Source organism: Tarenaya hassleriana, unplaced genomic scaffold (assembly GCF_000463585.1).
Source record: "Tarenaya hassleriana unplaced genomic scaffold, ASM46358v1 Cleome22, whole genome shotgun sequence".
NCBI lineage: Eukaryota > Viridiplantae > Streptophyta > Magnoliopsida > Brassicales > Cleomaceae > Tarenaya > Tarenaya hassleriana.
The window spans coordinates 867,424-884,786 of record NW_010965541.1 but is presented as its reverse complement, the minus strand read 5'-3'; the positions used below and the strand labels follow the sequence as shown (position 1 = coordinate 884,786).

Genomic DNA, 17,363 nt, shown 5'->3' with positions numbered 1-17,363 from the left:
TTCAGCAGGGTCTGAGTCTCCAAAGGCAGCATCTGAGGCTGATGCTCAAACCGAAACAAACAAAATCAATGTGGCCAGTAAGGAGACTGAGACTGAATTATCTGTGCTGGATGAGATTTTATCATCTGCCAAAACAGGAATGTTGTCACAAGAGGAAGTCACCCACAGCCGTGACAAGCAGAAACAGAAAGAAGTAAGATTTTGGCATTGGCATTCTGAGGTTTTCTCTCTGTTCTCTCCAGCATGATTTAACGTGTGTTCTCCTGGTAGGGCTGGGCCATTACTGGAGACAATGAAGGCATTGCAGACCGGTTCTATGAGCTTGTTCCTGACATGGCAATGGAATTTCCTTTTGAATTGGACAGGTTTCAGAAGGAGGTACTTTCATTGATTGTTGAAAATTTGCTGATGTTTGAATCTGATGGATGGATGTCTTCATATGTTACTCTTTATTAGATAATTCAGTGTGTTATGCTTACAGGCTATATACTATCTAGAAAAGGGGGAGTCTGTTTTCGTAGCAGCTCATACATCGGCTGGAAAGACAGTTGTTGCAGAATATGCATTTGCTTTGGCAACCAAGGTAGAGACACAGACTTCCATTTCATTTGTTATATTTTTAGCTTCTTTGATCTTTTGGCTTACTTTTTTTCCCATTCTGTCCAGCACTGTACCAGAGCTGTTTATACTGCTCCCATTAAAACCATCAGCAACCAAAAATATAGGGATTTTTGTGGGAAGTTTGATGTAGGGCTTCTCACAGGTGATGTCAGCATAAGGCCAGAGGCATCCTGTCTCATCATGACGACTGAAATATTAAGGTCAATGCTTTATCGTGGTGCTGATATTATACGTGATATAGAATGGGTAAAATATCTTTTCTGATGATTTACTTCTGGTTTGGTTTGTGCTTGAATTGCTTATCATGTGAATTGTTAGTCATGTTTCTTTGTTGCTGTTCCTTTGACCGGCAGGTTATATTTGATGAAGTACACTATGTCAACGACGTAGAGAGAGGGGTTGTCTGGGAAGAAGTCATCATCATGCTTCCAAGGCACATAAATTTTGTCCTCCTTTCTGCAACGGTACTTTATATGCTATTTTGATATTTTCTAGTGGATTCTCTTATAAGAGCATAATTTGAAAGAAATTCTTGATTTATGTTTTTAAATGATTTCCATTTACGTGATCGGGCTCCTAATGAACCTAACCTCTTCAGAATTTAAGTTTTTAACATTCATGGAGATCTATCGTTTCATGAACTCAATCATTATTTTTTTTTCTTCATGTGTGTTCCAACTTTATGTTCTCATGTCTGTTTGTTGTATAATTGTAACATATGTCACTAAATATAGGTGCCCAACACAGTTGAATTTGCTGATTGGATCGGGCGAACAAAACAGAAAGAGATACGTGTTACTGGGTGAGTGTTAAATGTATCCTGGTAAAATAATTGCAGGGAAAGTTCATGTAGCCGAGATTGACATTTTCTTTAATGGGTATGTTTCTTTGTCAGAACGACAAAAAGACCAGTTCCACTTGAGCATTGCCTATTTTATTCCGGAGAACTGTACAAAGTGTGCGAAAACGAAATGTTTATTCCTAGAGGAGTAAAAGATGCTAAAGACACACACAAGAAAAAGAATTCAAGTTCAGTTACTGCGGGTCCAAAACCACTAACAGGCTCATCAGGACATCAAGATGGAAACCGGTCTCAGAAACATGAAAATCATTCTCGTGGCAAGCAGAATAAACATTCAAGTTCAAAACATTTGGGAAACAGTTCCGGGACATGGCAATATGATGGCAGTCAGAAGAATGGGAATCTTAGAAGATCAGCAACTTCAAATTGGTTGTTGCTTATCAACAAGCTCTCAAAAAAGTCACTATTACCTGTATGTTTTATATCACCTACAATTGTTCCTTCTTTTTGCCAATTTTTTTCCACATCAGTCTCTTGTAGTCTGTGCTTATGTCTAACATGTTTACTTCTCCTTTTGCTAGGTGGTTGTCTTCTGCTTCTCAAAGAATTATTGCGACAAATGTGCTGACACTTTGATTGGTACTGATCTCACTAGTAGTTCTGAGAAAAGTGAAATCCGGGTCTTTTGTGATAAAGCTTTTTCAAGATTGAAGGGATCTGATCGGAATTTACCTCAGGTTGGTTGTCCTAACATTTTGCTGAGTATTATTATATATTAATTCTTAAAGCTTCCTTGAATTTCACACTCATCAACCGTGGATGACACACGATAAAGGTTCTCAGAGTCCAGAGTCTTCTCCGTAGAGGAATCGGTGTTCATCATGCTGGGCTACTTCCAATAGTAAAGGAAGTTGTTGAAATGCTTTTCTGCCGTGGTGTGATTAAGGTAGGTTTCTTAATATCAGAGGCATGCAATGCGACCCCTAACATCAGTAAAGTGGTGCTAGAGTTGATTTTTCAGTTATGCTTCCCGTAGCTCTGCCTGCTATTTTGCGAATCTCTCAAGAATGCTATTTAGTCATTCTTGTTTATAATCTTGTTTCAGGTGCTATTTTCAACAGAGACATTTGCAATGGGAGTTAATGCTCCGGCTAGAACGGTAATCCTATTTTCACTTTTTGTTCAAATGAACCCAGTGTTACGGTATTATTTACACCATAGGTGCGGATGAACATACTTTGTATCTCATTTCTCTCTACAAAATTTGTCTATAGGTTTTACATCCTATGATATTCTCTACACTACAGGTCGTTTTTGATGCTCTGAGGAAGTTTGACGGCAAGGAATTCAGACAGTTGCTTCCTGGAGAGTACACTCAGATGGCAGGGCGCGCTGGCAGAAGAGGACTTGATAAAATTGGGACAGTGATCATCATGTGCCGCGATGAGATTCCTGATGAGAGTGATCTGAGGCGTACAATTGTAGGAAGCGCAACAAGACTTGAATCTCAATTCCGACTAACCTACATAATGATCCTCCATCTCCTGCGCGTTGAAGAGTTGAAGGTATCTTGGTGTCTGAACTTTTAAGTCGTGATGATCTAATAGTTAGAAACCTACAATTGCATTGACTTCGGCAATGCATTAAGTTTGTCTAGAAGCTTTTTTCATGCTTCCCCCTTTTGACTCGCATGTTAACAAATGGTTGTTACAATTAGGTGGAGGACATGTTGAAAAGAAGCTTTGCTGAATTCCACTCTCAGAAGAAACTTCCCGAAAAGCAACAGCTTCTCATGCTAAAACGTGCCCAGCCAATCAAAACGGTCGAGTAAGGCCTAATCCCGAACTCACAAGTTCTCATTTGAAGACTGCCATTTGTTCTGCGTTCTCTTGGCAATATCTCTTTTGTCAACTTCTCCAGATGATTTTAGAGATGAACTTTTTTTTTGTTCCTGTACATCCAGATGCATCAAAGGTGAACCAGCAATTGAAGAGTACTATGAGATGTATTCTGAAGCAGAAGAATATAACAGCAAAATATCGGAAGCAGTAATGCAGTCGCCTCATGCTCAACAGTTTCTTAATCCTGGACGTGTCGTAGTCGTGAAATCAGAAAAGGTGAGCCCGGACACTCTCCTTTTTCTTCGCCGTGTCACATATTGATTGCTGATTTTCTATGCTTACAACTGACAGGGCATAGACAATTTACTGGGAGTCGTTTTGAAAGGACCTTCAAGCACTAACAGGCAATACATTGTTTTAGTGATCAAACCTGAAATACTGTCACGAGAGCAATCCTTGGTCAGCGGTGACAAGAAAAGTTCCGAACTCTCTCAAGGTTACTTTATGGCACCTAAATCGAAACGTGGTCTTGAAGATGAGTACTACTCTATGGTGACGTCTCGGAAAGGTTCAGGTGCAATCAAGATTGATCTCCCATACCATGGAAACGCTGTTGGGGTAGGGTACGAGGTTAGAGGATTTGATAATAAAGAGTTCTTATGCATATGCCATAGCAAGATAAAGATTGATCAGGTCCGTCTACTTGAGGATGGAAGCAAGACAGCTTTTTCTCAGACGGTCCAACAGCTTCTTGATCTGAAATCAGATGGAAACAAGTATCCTCCTGCCTTGGACCCAATTAAAGGCATGTTAAAGAGACAGATTAAGTATTGTTTTTTTCTTTTGTGAAAATTGGGTTTCCGTTATATGTTTGGTGAGGTTATATTTCAGATTTGAAGCTGAAAGATGCTGAGGTTGTTGAGATGTACTACAAATGGGCCAGCCTGTTGCAAAAGATGTCAATGAATAAGTGTCATGGTTGTGTCAAACTGGAAGAGCACATGAAGTTGGCCAGGGAGATTAAGAAGCACAAGGAGGATCTTAAAGTGCTTGAATTTGAAATGTCCGATGAAGCCCTTAAACAGATGCCTGATTTTCAGGGCCGGGTAAGCTAAATGAGAACATGTTTGGGTTTCGTCTGATGTACAATTCGGTGTGAAACTTACAAAATTTTCCTGCAGATTGATGTTCTGAAGACAATTGGGTGTATAGATGATGAACTTGTTGTCCAAATCAAAGGACGTGTAGCATGCGAGATGAATTCTGGGGAAGAACTGATTTGCACCGAGTTTTTGTTCGAGAATCAACTCGATGACTTGGAGCCGGAAGAAGCAGTGGCTATAATGTCTGCCTTTGTATTTCAGCAGAAGAACACATCCGCACCTTCCCTTACACCGAAGCTGGCCATGGCAAAGCAGAGGTTGGTAATCGATAACACTTTCAAATCCGTTGTTTCTCAGTAATATCGAGACGTGTAAGGAAAGTAACTTGGTTGTGTTAACACAGATTATACGAGACGGCAATAAGACTGGGTGAACTTCAGAACCATTACAACTTACAAATAGATCCAGAAGAATATGCACGGGAGAATCTCAAATTCGGTCTGGTGGAAGTTGTCTATGAGTGGGCAAAGGTTGGTCATAACTTCCTCGGCTTGTTTTGTTTTTGTTTTTTTTTTTGTTTGGATGGAAGAAATATATATATATATATGTATTGTTTTTTTTTTGTCTGTAGGGGACTGCGTTTGCAGAGATATGCGAGCTGAGTGATGTGCCAGAAGGACTGATAGTACGGACAATAGTGAGGTTGGATGAGACATGTAGAGAGTTCAAGAACGCGGCTGTGATAATGGGGAACTCCGCTCTCTACAAGAAAATGGAAACAGCCTCTAACTCCATCAAACGCGACATCGTCTTCGCTGCCAGCCTCTACATCACCGGTCTCTAGTTCTTCCCTCCTCTTAATGTAAAGTTTTAAATCTCACCATTTCATTATCATTTTCACCACCTTTCTCTACAAAGGTTTCTGTTGTAACCCTTGTAAACTCTGCCCGAATCATAGTGTTATTTATCCGCTAATGAATTCGATTTCGCCTTCTTTATTATCAATATAACCGAGATTGAAAAAAACAAAAACAAAAGGAAACGGAGGATCATTTAGGAAAATATGATCCCCAAATTGGTAGATGTGGAACAGAGATCTACTTTAGCAGCTAAAATAGACTTTTACATCTAACTCAAGAATCCTAACTCATAGGGGTATGACGTATATGCTTTTTCATACAAAATCAACATTGTTTAATCCCAAGTTTATTTAGGATCGCCCGAATGAATTCTTCGTTTTCATAATTAGCGCCAAAAAAAAAAAGTAAGGTTATGAGGTAGCATCAAACAAATACATGAGAGCAGTAATCAATCAGTCGTAGAATACATTGCTTGTAAACACCCTTTTCACCTGTCAACGTTGAAGGCCAAAGAAGTAGAAACGGCTTTCAGAGTTTGTTCTTAGATATGATCACAGATTATTACTCTACTAATTGACTATATAAAGAGAAGAATCTTTACCTGTTCCAGAGTGAGGAACATGACAACTATCCACGTCCCAAGTCTCGTGAAATTCGGTAGAAACCCTTTGTAGAATGCCGAAAATCCCTGTCATGGAATGTTCAAATTTTAGAAGCTCAAACTTTTACCCACACTGACACAAAGAATGGCGAAAAGGGTACCTCGTTCTTCAAAGTCTTGACGAAACAATCACCGGTGTTTCTGTAGGTAGGATCCCCCATCATTCTAGATTTCACCTGTCGAAACATAAGAACCATTGGGGGCGTCCAGGGCAAATACCCGACATTTAACTTCTCTCTTCCTCTGTAACAAAGTAATTTTTTTTTATCTTTCTAGAATCTATCTCTCCTTCGGTTTCGGTAGCATTATTATCAAATAATGCTGCATTTACCAAAGTCAAGTCGCAAAGCAGAGTCAGAAAAAGAGTGTAGACTACAAACACATAAGATGCCATATTAACCAGTGCCACTTATGACTACAAGGGTCATCCTTTTCTTTCAACTCTAGTCCAGGGCTATGTGCATTATGTTTCATGGGACATTGCTTTCTCCCTTAACTAATTCAACATATTCCAACAAATTTATGGTTTTAAATGAACCCATCTCATAGTAGATCCAATCTGTTCTTGTTTTATGTAAAAGAAAAGAATGAATGCTTACAACATCAATGGGAGAACCGATACAGACAGCAAAAAAGCCTGCAGCCACACCAGCTAGTAAATGAGTTTGAATGCTGTCGGTAAAGCCCGGGATTTTCAAAATTGTCTGCATGTGCAATGGATGTATCAGGACAATGTGAACCACTCAAAACAAATAATGCAACATCTCTTGAAAAAGAATATCACCTGTTTTATTTGGTCATAACTCGCTAGCTCGGCAGCATTTATAATAGCGTTGCGAGCTATATTGGGGCCAAGCCCGGTCCATAATGCACGGATTCCTTCCTGTTTTATCTCAAAACAAATAAAAAAGTGCTACTCTTTGTAACTATTATGTCTATGACATTGCTATATAAAGAAAACTAACCTGCCTCACTATAGTGAGATAAGCATCCACAGCCCCAGCATAACGCCTAGGCATCCCAGCCGTCAGTTTCCCCTCAGCTTGAAGGCGAACTTTGACAAGATCAGTTGGGTTAGCTACTATGATTGCAACAGCCCCTGTTGTATTGTAAAGATCCTCCATTGAACCATTAAATTTGACAAGAACGTTCCGAGGGATGATCATAAACAGAGATCAATGCACTACTCACCCGTAAACAAAGCTGCTAGAATCTTTTGATACAATGGAATGTCCCCGACAAAATCACTTCCAACCAGAAACATCTTGACCTGCCCATGATTCATCAGTTAAGTAGTTCTTGAAAAAAAAGAAGTGAAAAGAGCTCGGAAGAAGGAAACTAGATGAGACTCACGGGCTCATATAATCCGATCCTTAAGCCACCGTAAATACATTGGCGATGCAATCCTGCGATCATACCTCTCCAGAGTGCAGGAAAACCCTCTTCCCTCACTATGGTGGTCAGAGTTCCATATGAACCCCTGTACTTTGCCAAAATGGTGCCATCTCCTGTGGAGATTTTTCTTTGCAGCTGAAGTCTTACCTTGACAGTGTCCAAAGGCACGGTACATAGCTGCCAAACTCATAGCCAATATAACAACTGACTTAGAAACTGAAACATGCAAAAGGAGCAAAGACAGAACAACCCTGAAAGGGCAATAGTAACAACAACTCGTGAAGATTCAAGATTCAGACAGAGAAATGAAGTCAAATTTAGAAGGAACAAAAAATCGAAATTCCAATCACCACAAGGATTTTCTTATATTGGAACAAGATGGGAACTTGCCAACGAAAGAGAGAAAGTAAATAAGCAACAGATTCAAGCTAAGCTTTGCAGCATCAAACCAAGAACCTAATTCACCGAATGCCAGCGAGAAAACCGAAGAGGTTACTGATAAACCCTAAACCGAAGAGATTATTACTACACAATGAACCCAGATCAGTGAAATCCGGGAACTTCAAAACTCAATACTTCTCAACCTGCAATCCATAAAAATGCAAAGGGTAATCAACCGCAGCAGACATCATCGTCGTACACTCGGTACCTCTGCAAAACAAGCGGCGAAAGCGCTGCAGATGAATGTCTCCAGGAAAGAAATCTCGGTCCTGGGTTTAAGATCCGCCATTGTTGCTCCAGATGGCGACAGCTGTGACGATCGAAAAGCTAATCGAAATCTGGAAAGCAGCAATTGGGCAATGAACAGTATAAAACACACACACACACACCGATTTAAACGTGTGATTAACACGATTAAATCAAATGGGTCCTCGGAAAATAGAGTAGTTATGAAGGAAAGCGACGCCAATGGCGTAACCACTTCAGGAGGACGAGGTAGTGAGGTACTGAGCTGCGGCGATTCATCGTCGCCATTCCCGCAAGTACAATAAAAAGTTCCATTTTTTGGGAGTAACGATTAATTAACAAAGAAAATTATACTGAGAACGTCATTAACTGTGAATTAGTCGAAAAGATCCTAAACTAAATAATCTCTTCCTGTTCCAAAGGGCTGTTTCTACAGTGTAAACCTTCCATTTCGTAGAGAGGTGTTAAATTTACAATATACGGCTGTGATGGAAGGTGCATTGTAAGAATCATGTACTCGCATATACACAATTACGCCCTTCTCTGAGCGAGAAACAGGATTATATCCCATCAATTAGGTCCTCCCAGATTCAAGAGACATCGGTACATCATCATCATCGATATGATTCTATAGCAGGGCATCGATCATCGGATGCGTTGGTTCTTATTGAATTCTAGAGAGAATTCAGAAATGGAAAAGAGGGAACATACATACACATGTCTCTCATGCAACAACAAAAGCACTGGACGAACCAGTGAAATGGTGAATGGATCCGACAAGGATCTTTGAAGCTCCGAAATGGCTGATCCTATAAACACCAGGGGAGGCAGTCTCAGGGATTCTCCATTCGATAGTTGCAGAGCTTCTCGTGCTCAGTTTAGATGGCCTCGACCACTTGAATCGGAGACAGAAATCATCATCATCATATGTCGGAACCCATGTCTTCTTCGTTCCCCCATACCTCTCCACGAGCGCGAAAGTGCCCTCTGTCATCAGATCATTTCTAGGGCAAGACGACCAGAAACGAACCGTCACGAGATCGACTCCTCTCCTGAACGTGGTATTCCGAGGAACGTCGCATATGACGTCTCCAAACTTAGTGCCGGCCGGTGTCGTGTCCGCCATGGCAGGTGCGAGCAAGCTTATTTGATCGTCAAGCAGATCAGGAGGGAATGGGCCAGGTTCGGTAGCTCGGCCTGAGAAAAGGGCACCCGCCAGTTTCTTGAATTCTTGAATGTATGCACTTAGAGTGTGCGGACCATACAAGGTGGATGCACCCTGAGGAACAGAGCAAGGAATCTCTTTGTTCAGACCGGGAGATTGGTTTTCAGACAGGAAGAACCATCTTTAATGAATTACACGCATACACTGACCTCGTATCTCTGGATATGGTACTCCTCGAAGGTGGTGACATACTGCGAGTAAGTATTGCTCAGACCGGCTATCACCACGTGAATATCCTTGTGATCGGCTTTTCCTTTAAAGCTCTCCTTGTACACTCTTCTCACAGCTGCACGGAGACGCCTCCCTGCCATCGTTGTAAATTCTTTCCGAGCAGAGATTTGTAAATTCATATCAGATCATTATACCATCTTAGATTCAGTGAATGAAAAGGAGAACGGTGACAACATACCCCCGGGAACGCAGAGAATGATTAGCTGCCCTATGCGGATGATCTGAACCGGGAGTATTGAAGGCTGAAAAGTGATCAAGACACGGACTTTCATCGATGGGATCTTCGCCCCGGCTAATCTAATGGTATTGAGGTTCAAAGTATTAGGTTTTACTCACCGCCCATTCATACGGCTGAGTCATTTCGCCCGTATCGAGCAGTATTGGCTTCGGGTGGTGGCATTGAACCTGTTCCCGAGTCGGGGTTTTAAGCAAGTCCCTCACAAGTCTCCAGAAAGCATTTCCCTAATAACAAACTCCATGAATTCAAGAGAGTGTGATGAAATTCCTAATTCTAGATCAATCTTCTTTACTTGAGCTTGACCTTGTCATCTCCTTGTCTGAAATCGAATGCTCCAGGCCCATCAGTTGTTCCTGCAGCAAAGCCGAAACCCATTGCAGCAGGACATGTCTTCACTACCTCAGATCCTCTATCCTGTCTATGAATTGTCACCTTCAGCTGAGAAAAATCTACAAAAGAATGGCGATAGTCCACTTTTCCTTTCAGCTTCTTGGATGCTCCGTTGAAAAGTTCCACGGCCTTCTTGAATTGCCTCTCTCCAATAACGCGTGTGCTCTCGAACTCATCCGGATAGCTGGCAGATTCAACGACTCCACATGGTAAGAAAATAACTCGCAGAGGTAATGGTTCTTGAAACGGTAAATGAAACTCGCAGAGGTGATGCATCGGGATCTATATTTTCTGCATACATTTGCGTAATGACAATAACACGAACTTGGTTAGAACCTTTAAGAACATGGGAAATAAGTACCCGGGTCCACGGCCGTAGCAAAGTTCATTCCTTCCAGCACATGTACTGTGGTTGAAATCACAAGACAAGCCGGTGTCTAGACAGAAAGCTCCAAGCACATTCGGGCTAACGTCACCGCAATTTGTCTGACAAAAGGCAGAGACAAAACCCGGTTTGTCAGCGCGTCTGAACCTGCTTCTGACCCGTCTTGCAATACTCGACATCTTCGTTGCTGGTTTTCCACCCTCGGAACGAAAGGATGAAGCCAGCTCCTGCATTTCTTGATCTGCATTTGGTAACACTTACATATCATGTTCTGTAGAAACCTAAAAGTGTGATATGTTATATGATTCAGACAGCTTACATGTGCCATATGGATCATTGATAATACTGGAGACTCTTCTGTGAGAATCTTCTCTGTCATCTCCAAATGGATCTGTGGAAGACAAGCTTCTGCCTTTCTTCTCGAACCAGTCCTCCATGAAACGGGCAGCAGCACCTTTGTTGTCACCGCTGATCAAAGAGTTTGAACGGCTCATCGAAGTGCCATGAGTTGCAAACCAGTTGAAACTCCCAACCGGACCCCATTCATCGTCAAGAAACTTCACAAGTGTCATGTCTTTATCGACATTGTACTTGTATTTACGCCTTTCTTCCGCCGGATTGTTAAGGTACGCACTTGGACTACGGTTCACCCCGGCACCCGTCACCTCTCCTGCAAAATCCACCTCCAAAAAAATAAACTTTTTTTTTATACACACACGGAGAGAAATCAAGAAGGAAGAGTCCTATCCCTTCACCTTTTTTTATCAGAATTGAACCGGGCCTGAGATTTTCGTGAGCTTGTATGATACTTTGCTCTATACCGTCGACGAGAGCATCGAATGACTGATGAACGAACCCCAGAGATGTAACTATGTACAAAACATATTGAAGATAGCCTCCTGGACCGGCATGAGTATGAGTTCCACTGATTACGACGTTTCTCTCCGTATAAAGCTTGCCATACCTTCAAGCAGATGAAAGAAAAGCAACAGACCTCACCCCCTGTACAAGTTAATACAATAGTACCATAATACAGTACCTCAGTTTCAATCTTTGGATCACTTTCATTGTTACAATCTGTGATGCCATTCCAGAGTCGAGGTTGACGAAGACGACCCTTTTACCCTTGGATTCGGATACGATGAAAGTACGAGCCCTGAGCCTGAAGTGAACGCCAGAAGCCACTTGTTCCATGTTGGCATAACCCATCATGTTCACATCAGAGGCCGGTCCCGTTATGTCGTAGCTCCCGAGCCCTATCAGATAAGCGGAACTCTGTAACGCCGCCCTCTCGAAAAGGGCGTGACACAGAAACACAAGCCATAGCCTCGTCATCATCTTCCAAGTCTTGGAAACAGTCACTCCCTTTCCCATTCTTTCCTTCATTCAGAAAGCATGACAATGTCAACACATGTTTCATGACAATGATTGAAGAAAATATCATCTAACTAGAAGGACAGTCAGAAACGTAATCTTCTACGGCAACAGTGGAATCCACGGAAGGTTCGTGAACAATATATGTAACAGACGAAAACGTTTAAGGGGCCGAACCCATATCAGACATTCTGAGAAAATCTTCGGTATCATCTAGTTGGGCTTGAACCTTAATCAAAAAGTCGATGACTTTTGCCCGAAATTTAGAGATATTTCACCAGAAAAAACACATCTTCTGAGAACTGAAGCAGCTAGAAGCAAGAAAGAAATCATCTTTAATCAAAGGCCAAGCAGCACGTAATCTCCTCAAAAGGAGAAGACTTTAAACCCAAAACTAAACGGACCCACCATTGCAGAAGGAAGGAATCTGAGGGAACAAGTGGAGAGTTTAACAGCCCAAGTGTCGGTTTCTGAGGAGAAAAATGGGACAAGCAAATGTCGAGAAGCGAATACAGTTTGGTTGGGGGAGAACGAGGACGACGACGAAAGGGAACCTGACTCTGAATATGCATCCACACGTGTGGACTATAAAATGCATGTACTGTATATATATACTGTACACACCATGAAGTAAAGGACATAGAGGACAACAACCATATAGATTTGTATTCAATTCGATTCACCGTATGCTCCATGTTTTTCTTGTACGTTATGCTTTAGTTTCACAAAAATAGGTTACTTCGAAACCTGACTTGTTGATAATTTATGGCGAACGTTTGGTAATAAGGCAGCAAGCAACTCATAATTTCCATAAAAGACACGTCCTTTCACCCAATCCAGCCACATACTACGCATTATACATACACATATATATATATATATATATATATACACATACAAAAAGATAATTAATTTTAAATAATCTACTTGCGAAGGTTTTTATCAAAGCCCAAAACCGGGTTCTAGCCCAGACCTGAACAAACGGGCGCTTGTTTGGTTTTGTTTGGTTTGGTTGGTAAGGGTAGTTTCGACCTTTCGCATCCAATAATAAACGACATCGTTTTGATCTTGAAAATTCAAATTTAACCACTCGTTATGTAAATATATATAGATTTTAATTTCTCGTTCGTTCGGGTTGTTATCAGACAAGTCCATTTCTCAAACAAAAATTAAATTAAAATAGAATCTATTTAAATAAATTACAGCTGTAGCCTGTAACCGTTAAAGCGATTCCCTTCTATAAAGCTTTATTCCCCTCATCCATCATTTCTGAAACCCTAGTTTTACCTCTCCCTCCTCCTCTTTTTCAAATTTCAAATTCCCAATCCCAGAAACCCTAGTTCGCTCCCAATTTTCCAACATGCGTGAGATTCTTCACATTCAGGGTGGCCAATGCGGTAACCAGATCGGTGCCAAGTTCTGGGAGGTCGTCTGCGCCGAGCACGGCATCGATCCTACCGGTGGCTACCAAGGCGACTCCGATCTCCAGCTTGAGCGCATCGATGTCTACTACAACGAGGCTAGCGGTGGCAGGTTCGTTCCTCGCGCCGTCCTCATGGACTTGGAGCCTGGGACCATGGATAGCATCAGATCTGGTCCATACGGTCAGATCTTCCGCCCCGACAACTTCGTTTTCGGCCAGTCCGGTGCTGGTAACAACTGGGCCAAGGGGCACTACACCGAGGGAGCGGAGCTTATCGATTCTGTCCTCGATGTTGTCCGTAAAGAGGCCGAGAACTGTGACTGCCTGCAAGGTAAATTGATCCCCTGCTTGCGATATTCATTTCCTTGTGGTTTTTCCTCTGCTTGAATGTGCTTATCTTCATAGTTATGTTTCGTTTTAGGCTTTTTCCTAGTGTTACTTTTTTATTTTGCTGGATTCACTCCGCAGGGTTTCAAGTTTGCCATTCCTTGGGAGGAGGAACTGGTTCCGGGATGGGAACTCTCTTGATTTCAAAGATCCGGGAAGAGTACCCAGATCGGATGATGTTGACTTTCTCCGTATTTCCATCACCCAAGGTTTCTGATACTGTCGTGGAGCCCTACAACGCCACCTTGTCTGTTCACCAGCTTGTTGAAAATGCCGATGAGTGCATGGTTCTCGACAATGAGGCCTTGTATGATATTTGCTTCAGGACCCTGAAGCTCACAACTCCCAGCTGTGAGTTTTTTCCCTAAAATTATTCATGATTTCTGTGTATAAATTCTGTGATGTGTTTGGTAGTCGATATGCTCCTCTGTCACAGCTTATTCGTCTATGTTGGGTATGCTTTTGTTTCGTTTTGTGAATTATTTCAATGTAGTGATCAAATGACTGATTGTTATGAAGCCAAAGGAAATCTGAAACATATGCTGCGAAGTTGTTGCACAGCCTGCCCAATTGTTTGTGTTGTTTGGTTATGAATTATGGAAAATGTGTACTATTTCTATTGGATTATTGTGTCCATCTTCACCCTCTTGATTTGTCATGGGTCAAGACCCATCTCTGCTTGTTTTCGTGTGAAGTTGCATGTGAGCCTCACATTAGATCTGGTGTGTAAAATATATCATTTGGTTCTATGGCTGCAGTTGGTGATTTGAACCACTTGATATCTGCCACGATGTCTGGAGTGACGTGCTGTCTGAGATTCCCCGGTCAACTCAACTCTGATCTCCGCAAACTTGCCGTGAATCTAATCCCGTTCCCCCGTCTCCACTTCTTCATGGTGGGGTTTGCTCCTCTCACCTCACGCGGGTCTCAGCAGTACAGGGCCCTCACGGTCCCTGAGCTCACCCAGCAGATGTGGGACTCCAAGAACATGATGTGTGCAGCCGACCCACGACATGGCCGTTACCTGACAGCCTCAGCAATGTTCCGTGGTAAGATGAGCACAAAAGAAGTGGATGAGCAGATGCTGAACGTGCAGAACAAGAACTCGTCTTACTTTGTCGAGTGGATACCCAACAACGTGAAATCAACAGTCTGTGACATCCCACCAACCGGGTTGAAGATGGCATCGACGTTCATCGGGAACTCGACATCGATTCAAGAGATGTTCAGGCGGGTGAGTGAGCAGTTCACGGCCATGTTCAGGAGGAAGGCCTTTTTGCATTGGTACACAGGCGAAGGCATGGACGAGATGGAGTTCACGGAGGCAGAGAGCAACATGAACGACCTTGTGTCCGAGTACCAGCAGTACCAGGATGCTACTGCCGATGAAGACGCTGATTACGAGGATGACGTGGAAGGAGATTACCAACAGGAGGATGAGTATTAATTAGCATTTTGTAGTAAGTAATAGCGTTTTGTACTTTTGTTCTTGAGTTCTGTCCGAATCCATTCTCTTCCAGCTTTTTTGTCCGAATCCATTGCTTCGTTCCGTTCCTCTTTTTGCATTATTTGAATCCCTATACTTTATAATTATATGTAAATAAGCGACATTACAACTGATTTCGTCATAACTACGAGGCAAGAGTGTTGTCATTGTCTGCCACGTGTCAATTGAGGTATTTATGGAAATAAATTTGTTTGCTTCCAAATGATGATGTTAACTTAAATCGGGAGTCTCTCATTGTTTCGGTAAGTTTCCCCCCTAAGCCAAACATTGTTACTTGCTGACATCATCCCCGACATTGACACAGATACTGATACCATTGTGGTCTCGTATTTTTCCATATTTTCAATTTTCACCCTAACTTTGTGTATTTGTCAGTAAAACCCATTTATCAGCGTTTTCTTCTCATACATACATTGGATTGCGTCGGCTATCAAGCGCGAGTTTAAAGCAAGATTAAGGCTTCCATCTTATTTCAAGTAAAAACAGTGAATTAAAGTTTAATATAGTTTCCTAATTGTAAGAAATTTGGAAATAATATCATGGTTTTTGTTTTGTTTCAGGAAAAGAGCTCTTTAATCTTCCACATCCATGACAAAATTATGGGGGGAGAAGCAGTGAATGGATTCTACCAAGTCCACATTGAATCCAGAATCTGGATTCGGAGTCCGTACCACGGGATCTCACAATGTTAACGGACTTGTTTGAAATATCTTCCAAACTTGAGGGAGACAAAAACAAAAAGAGAACGGAAGCTGCTTTTTTGTCCAAAGGCTCTGCCTTCTCTCTCTATTTCTCCAACACCTGTCTGCTAAGAATGGCATTGAACTCTCGAAGACTCTTCTCAGCAACACAAACTCACAACAGCTAAGCTTCCTTTTTTTCCTCGCTAAGTCCATGACCCTTTGTTCCTCTCGCTTTAATACTCAAGAAAAATGCCTGCTTTCGGATCTCAACACATGACAAACCCCAGGGACTTGCCGCACTCCGGAGAAATAGGCGCCGCCGGTGACTCCTCGGATACTGAGTCCTTGTCGGATTTGGACCTGGAGAGGGGCGGCATGCTGCATTCCGGTGGTAAGAAGAGGAGGAGGAAAAAGAAGAGCAAAGGCGGGCGAGATTGCAGGATCTGTCATCTGGCTCTGGAGGATGAAAATGGCGGTGGTGAAGAAGAAGAAGATGATGATGATGATGAAGATAGTGAAGAAGAAGAAGACGAAGAGGGGGAGGAGGAGGAGGAGGAAGAGTGTTATGGGTTGCCTTTACAGTTGGGTTGCTCTTGCAAAGGTGATTTGGGTGTTGCTCACAGCAAATGCGCTGAAACTTGGTTCAAGATCAAAGGAAACTTGTAAGTACTCAAAAGAAATATTCACAATTTTCGCAGAGGGAGGAAATAGGTCTTGGATTTATGTTTTGGGGTACGCAGGTCATGCTGATGGGTTTTGACTTGTTCCTTGGAAATTATACAGCACTGGATGATTGATCTCTCTGAGTATCAGGTTTTGTTCTGAAGCATAAAGGATCAAATTTGCTACGACCCTTTTCTTTTCCTGATGATTGCTTCCTATGTGATGCTGCTGTCTTTGAGCTTATGTTCCATGTCTTGTCTCTCGATCTGTCCCGTGTTCCTCTCCATGGGAAGTTCTGTACATTCCGAACTATTTCTTGAAATGATCTAAAGAATCATATGTTATGTTCGAGGATGTTATGACCTTTTGATCTTTGGATTCGGCTCACAAGACTCTGGCTGTTTATAGATACGCTTTGTTGTTTCATGTCATCATCCATTGGTGTGAAAGCATATCATGTTTGGTGCGAATGCATACTACAGGACGTGCGAGATTTGTGGTGCAACGGCTCTAAACGTGGCTGGCGAGCAGTCAAACCTGGTCAACGCTCCCGCTTCATCTGCAGCAGCGGCGCAACCTCTGATTCAGACAGAGTCACGGGGAACATGGCACGGCCACCGTCTTATGAACTTCTTACTCGCCGGCATGGTCTTTGCCTTCATCGTCTCTTGGCTTTTTCACTTCAAAGTCCTCAAATGAACGGTTGTCATGATTTTACTCTACAATGTTTTTTTTTTCACCACAATCTTCTGCTCAGTTGTAAGTTGTTTTAACACGTTTTTTGTCACTGTAAAATCGGTGAATTTTACCCTGTTTAATAATATTACCTTCTCGGTTGTTCACTGAATAACATTTTACTCTGTGTTCTCTAAAGGATCACTAACTAA

The 17,363-nt window shown here is 42.1% G+C and overlaps 5 protein-coding genes across 9 annotated transcripts in view; 3 read left to right on the top strand and 2 right to left on the bottom strand.

Annotated features, from left to right (window-relative positions):
- LOC104814901 (DExH-box ATP-dependent RNA helicase DExH11) overlaps positions 1-5,368 on the top strand; it is a 7,838-nt gene extending 2,470 nt beyond the window's left edge. Inside the window, exons 6-23 of one of the 2 annotated variants that reach the window (XM_010543136.2) lie at positions 9-193; positions 271-378; positions 482-583; positions 667-867; positions 975-1,085; positions 1,356-1,423; positions 1,517-1,895; positions 2,005-2,160; positions 2,259-2,369; positions 2,529-2,582; positions 2,731-2,988; positions 3,141-3,250; positions 3,387-3,540; positions 3,616-4,069; positions 4,156-4,370; positions 4,446-4,684; positions 4,771-4,897; positions 4,999-5,368. In XM_010543136.2, coding sequence (XP_010541438.1) covers positions 9-193; positions 271-378; positions 482-583; positions 667-867; positions 975-1,085; positions 1,356-1,423; positions 1,517-1,895; positions 2,005-2,160; positions 2,259-2,369; positions 2,529-2,582; positions 2,731-2,988; positions 3,141-3,250; positions 3,387-3,540; positions 3,616-4,069; positions 4,156-4,370; positions 4,446-4,684; positions 4,771-4,897; positions 4,999-5,211 — 3,245 coding nt within the window. In that variant the 3' untranslated portion in view covers positions 5,212-5,368. Of the gene's footprint in view, positions 1-5; positions 194-270; positions 379-481; positions 584-666; positions 868-974; positions 1,086-1,355; positions 1,424-1,516; positions 1,896-2,004; positions 2,161-2,258; positions 2,370-2,528; positions 2,583-2,730; positions 2,989-3,140; positions 3,251-3,386; positions 3,541-3,615; positions 4,070-4,155; positions 4,371-4,445; positions 4,685-4,770; positions 4,898-4,998 lie in introns of both variants that reach the window. The other variant, XM_010543135.2, reaches the window with a different exon arrangement.
- Positions 5,369-5,496: 128 nt separating this feature from the next.
- LOC104814900 (mitochondrial uncoupling protein 2-like) lies at positions 5,497-8,272 on the bottom strand. Of its 4 annotated transcripts, none has more exons than XM_010543132.2 (9): positions 7,933-8,270; positions 7,242-7,460; positions 7,080-7,158; positions 6,854-6,987; positions 6,673-6,771; positions 6,488-6,592; positions 5,990-6,064; positions 5,829-5,915; positions 5,497-5,718 (listed from the first exon to the last, which is right to left on the bottom strand). In XM_010543132.2, the coding sequence occupies exons 1-9, from the start codon at positions 8,011-8,013 to the stop codon at positions 5,680-5,682; spliced, it is 918 nt and encodes a 305-aa protein (XP_010541434.1). In that variant the 5' UTR covers positions 8,014-8,270; the 3' UTR covers positions 5,497-5,679. The 4 variants fall into 4 exon arrangements, with proteins under 4 accessions (XP_010541434.1, XP_019058237.1, XP_010541436.1 ...); XM_019202692.1 differs by having other exon boundaries at positions 7,242-7,468; positions 7,933-8,006; XM_010543134.2 differs by lacking the exon at positions 5,497-5,718 and having other exon boundaries at positions 5,990-6,053.
- Positions 8,273-8,613: 341 nt separating this feature from the next.
- Positions 8,614-12,174, bottom strand: LOC104814899 (neutral ceramidase-like). The gene is made up of 10 exons (XM_010543131.2): positions 11,991-12,174; positions 11,479-11,819; positions 11,195-11,403; positions 10,759-11,109; positions 10,416-10,680; positions 9,968-10,238; positions 9,763-9,888; positions 9,605-9,668; positions 9,345-9,517; positions 8,614-9,249 (listed from the first exon to the last, which is right to left on the bottom strand). Exons 1-10 carry the CDS (start codon positions 12,024-12,026, stop codon positions 8,695-8,697), a joined length of 2,391 nt encoding a protein of 796 aa, XP_010541433.1. The 5' UTR covers positions 12,027-12,174; the 3' UTR covers positions 8,614-8,694.
- A 901-nt stretch (positions 12,175-13,075) lies between these two features.
- Positions 13,076-15,191, top strand: LOC104814898 (tubulin beta-2 chain-like). The gene is made up of 3 exons (XM_010543130.1): positions 13,076-13,567; positions 13,705-13,974; positions 14,382-15,191. The coding sequence occupies exons 1-3, from the start codon at positions 13,174-13,176 to the stop codon at positions 15,068-15,070; spliced, it is 1,353 nt and encodes a 450-aa protein (XP_010541432.1). The 5' UTR covers positions 13,076-13,173; the 3' UTR covers positions 15,071-15,191.
- A 668-nt stretch (positions 15,192-15,859) lies between these two features.
- On the top strand, positions 15,860-17,313 carry LOC104814897 (histone acetyltransferase KAT6B-like). Its single transcript, XM_010543128.2, has 2 exons — positions 15,860-16,475; positions 16,959-17,313. The coding sequence occupies exons 1-2, from the start codon at positions 16,063-16,065 to the stop codon at positions 17,173-17,175; spliced, it is 630 nt and encodes a 209-aa protein (XP_010541430.1). The 5' UTR covers positions 15,860-16,062; the 3' UTR covers positions 17,176-17,313.
- Positions 17,314-17,363: the final 50 nt, after the last annotated feature.

Excerpts from the sequence above, each read along its gene's own strand:
- LOC104814900 (XM_010543132.2), bottom strand. The coding sequence starts at position 8,013 with ATGGCGGATCTTAAACCCAGGACCGAGATTTCTTTCCTGGAGACATTC. Across the intron at positions 7,461-7,932 it reads TCGCCGCTTGTTTTGCAGAG|CTATGTACCGTGCCTTTGGA; the intron begins GTACCGAGTGTA and ends TGAGTTTGGCAG. Across the intron at positions 6,988-7,079 it reads TCTAGCAGCTTTGTTTACGG|GGGCTGTTGCAATCATAGTA; the intron begins GTGAGTAGTGCA and ends ACAATACAACAG.
- LOC104814899 (XM_010543131.2), bottom strand. The coding sequence starts at position 12,026 with ATGATACCGAAGATTTTCTCAGAATGTCTGATATGG. Across the intron at positions 11,110-11,194 it reads TTCAATTCTGATAAAAAAAG|GAGAGGTGACGGGTGCCGGG; the intron begins GTGAAGGGATAG and ends TGGATTTTGCAG. Across the intron at positions 10,239-10,415 it reads TGCTACGGCCGTGGACCCGG|CTATCCGGATGAGTTCGAGA; the intron begins GTACTTATTTCC and ends TGAATCTGCCAG.
- LOC104814898 (XM_010543130.1), top strand. The coding sequence starts at position 13,174 with ATGCGTGAGATTCTTCACATTCAGGGTGGCCAATGCGGTAACCAGATC. Across the intron at positions 13,568-13,704 it reads GAACTGTGACTGCCTGCAAG|GGTTTCAAGTTTGCCATTCC; the intron begins GTAAATTGATCC and ends TTCACTCCGCAG. Across the intron at positions 13,975-14,381 it reads GAAGCTCACAACTCCCAGCT|TTGGTGATTTGAACCACTTG; the intron begins GTGAGTTTTTTC and ends CTATGGCTGCAG.
- LOC104814897 (XM_010543128.2), top strand. The coding sequence starts at position 16,063 with ATGCCTGCTTTCGGATCTCAACACATGACAAACCCCAGGGACTTGCCG. Across the intron at positions 16,476-16,958 it reads TTCAAGATCAAAGGAAACTT|GACGTGCGAGATTTGTGGTG; the intron begins GTAAGTACTCAA and ends TGCATACTACAG.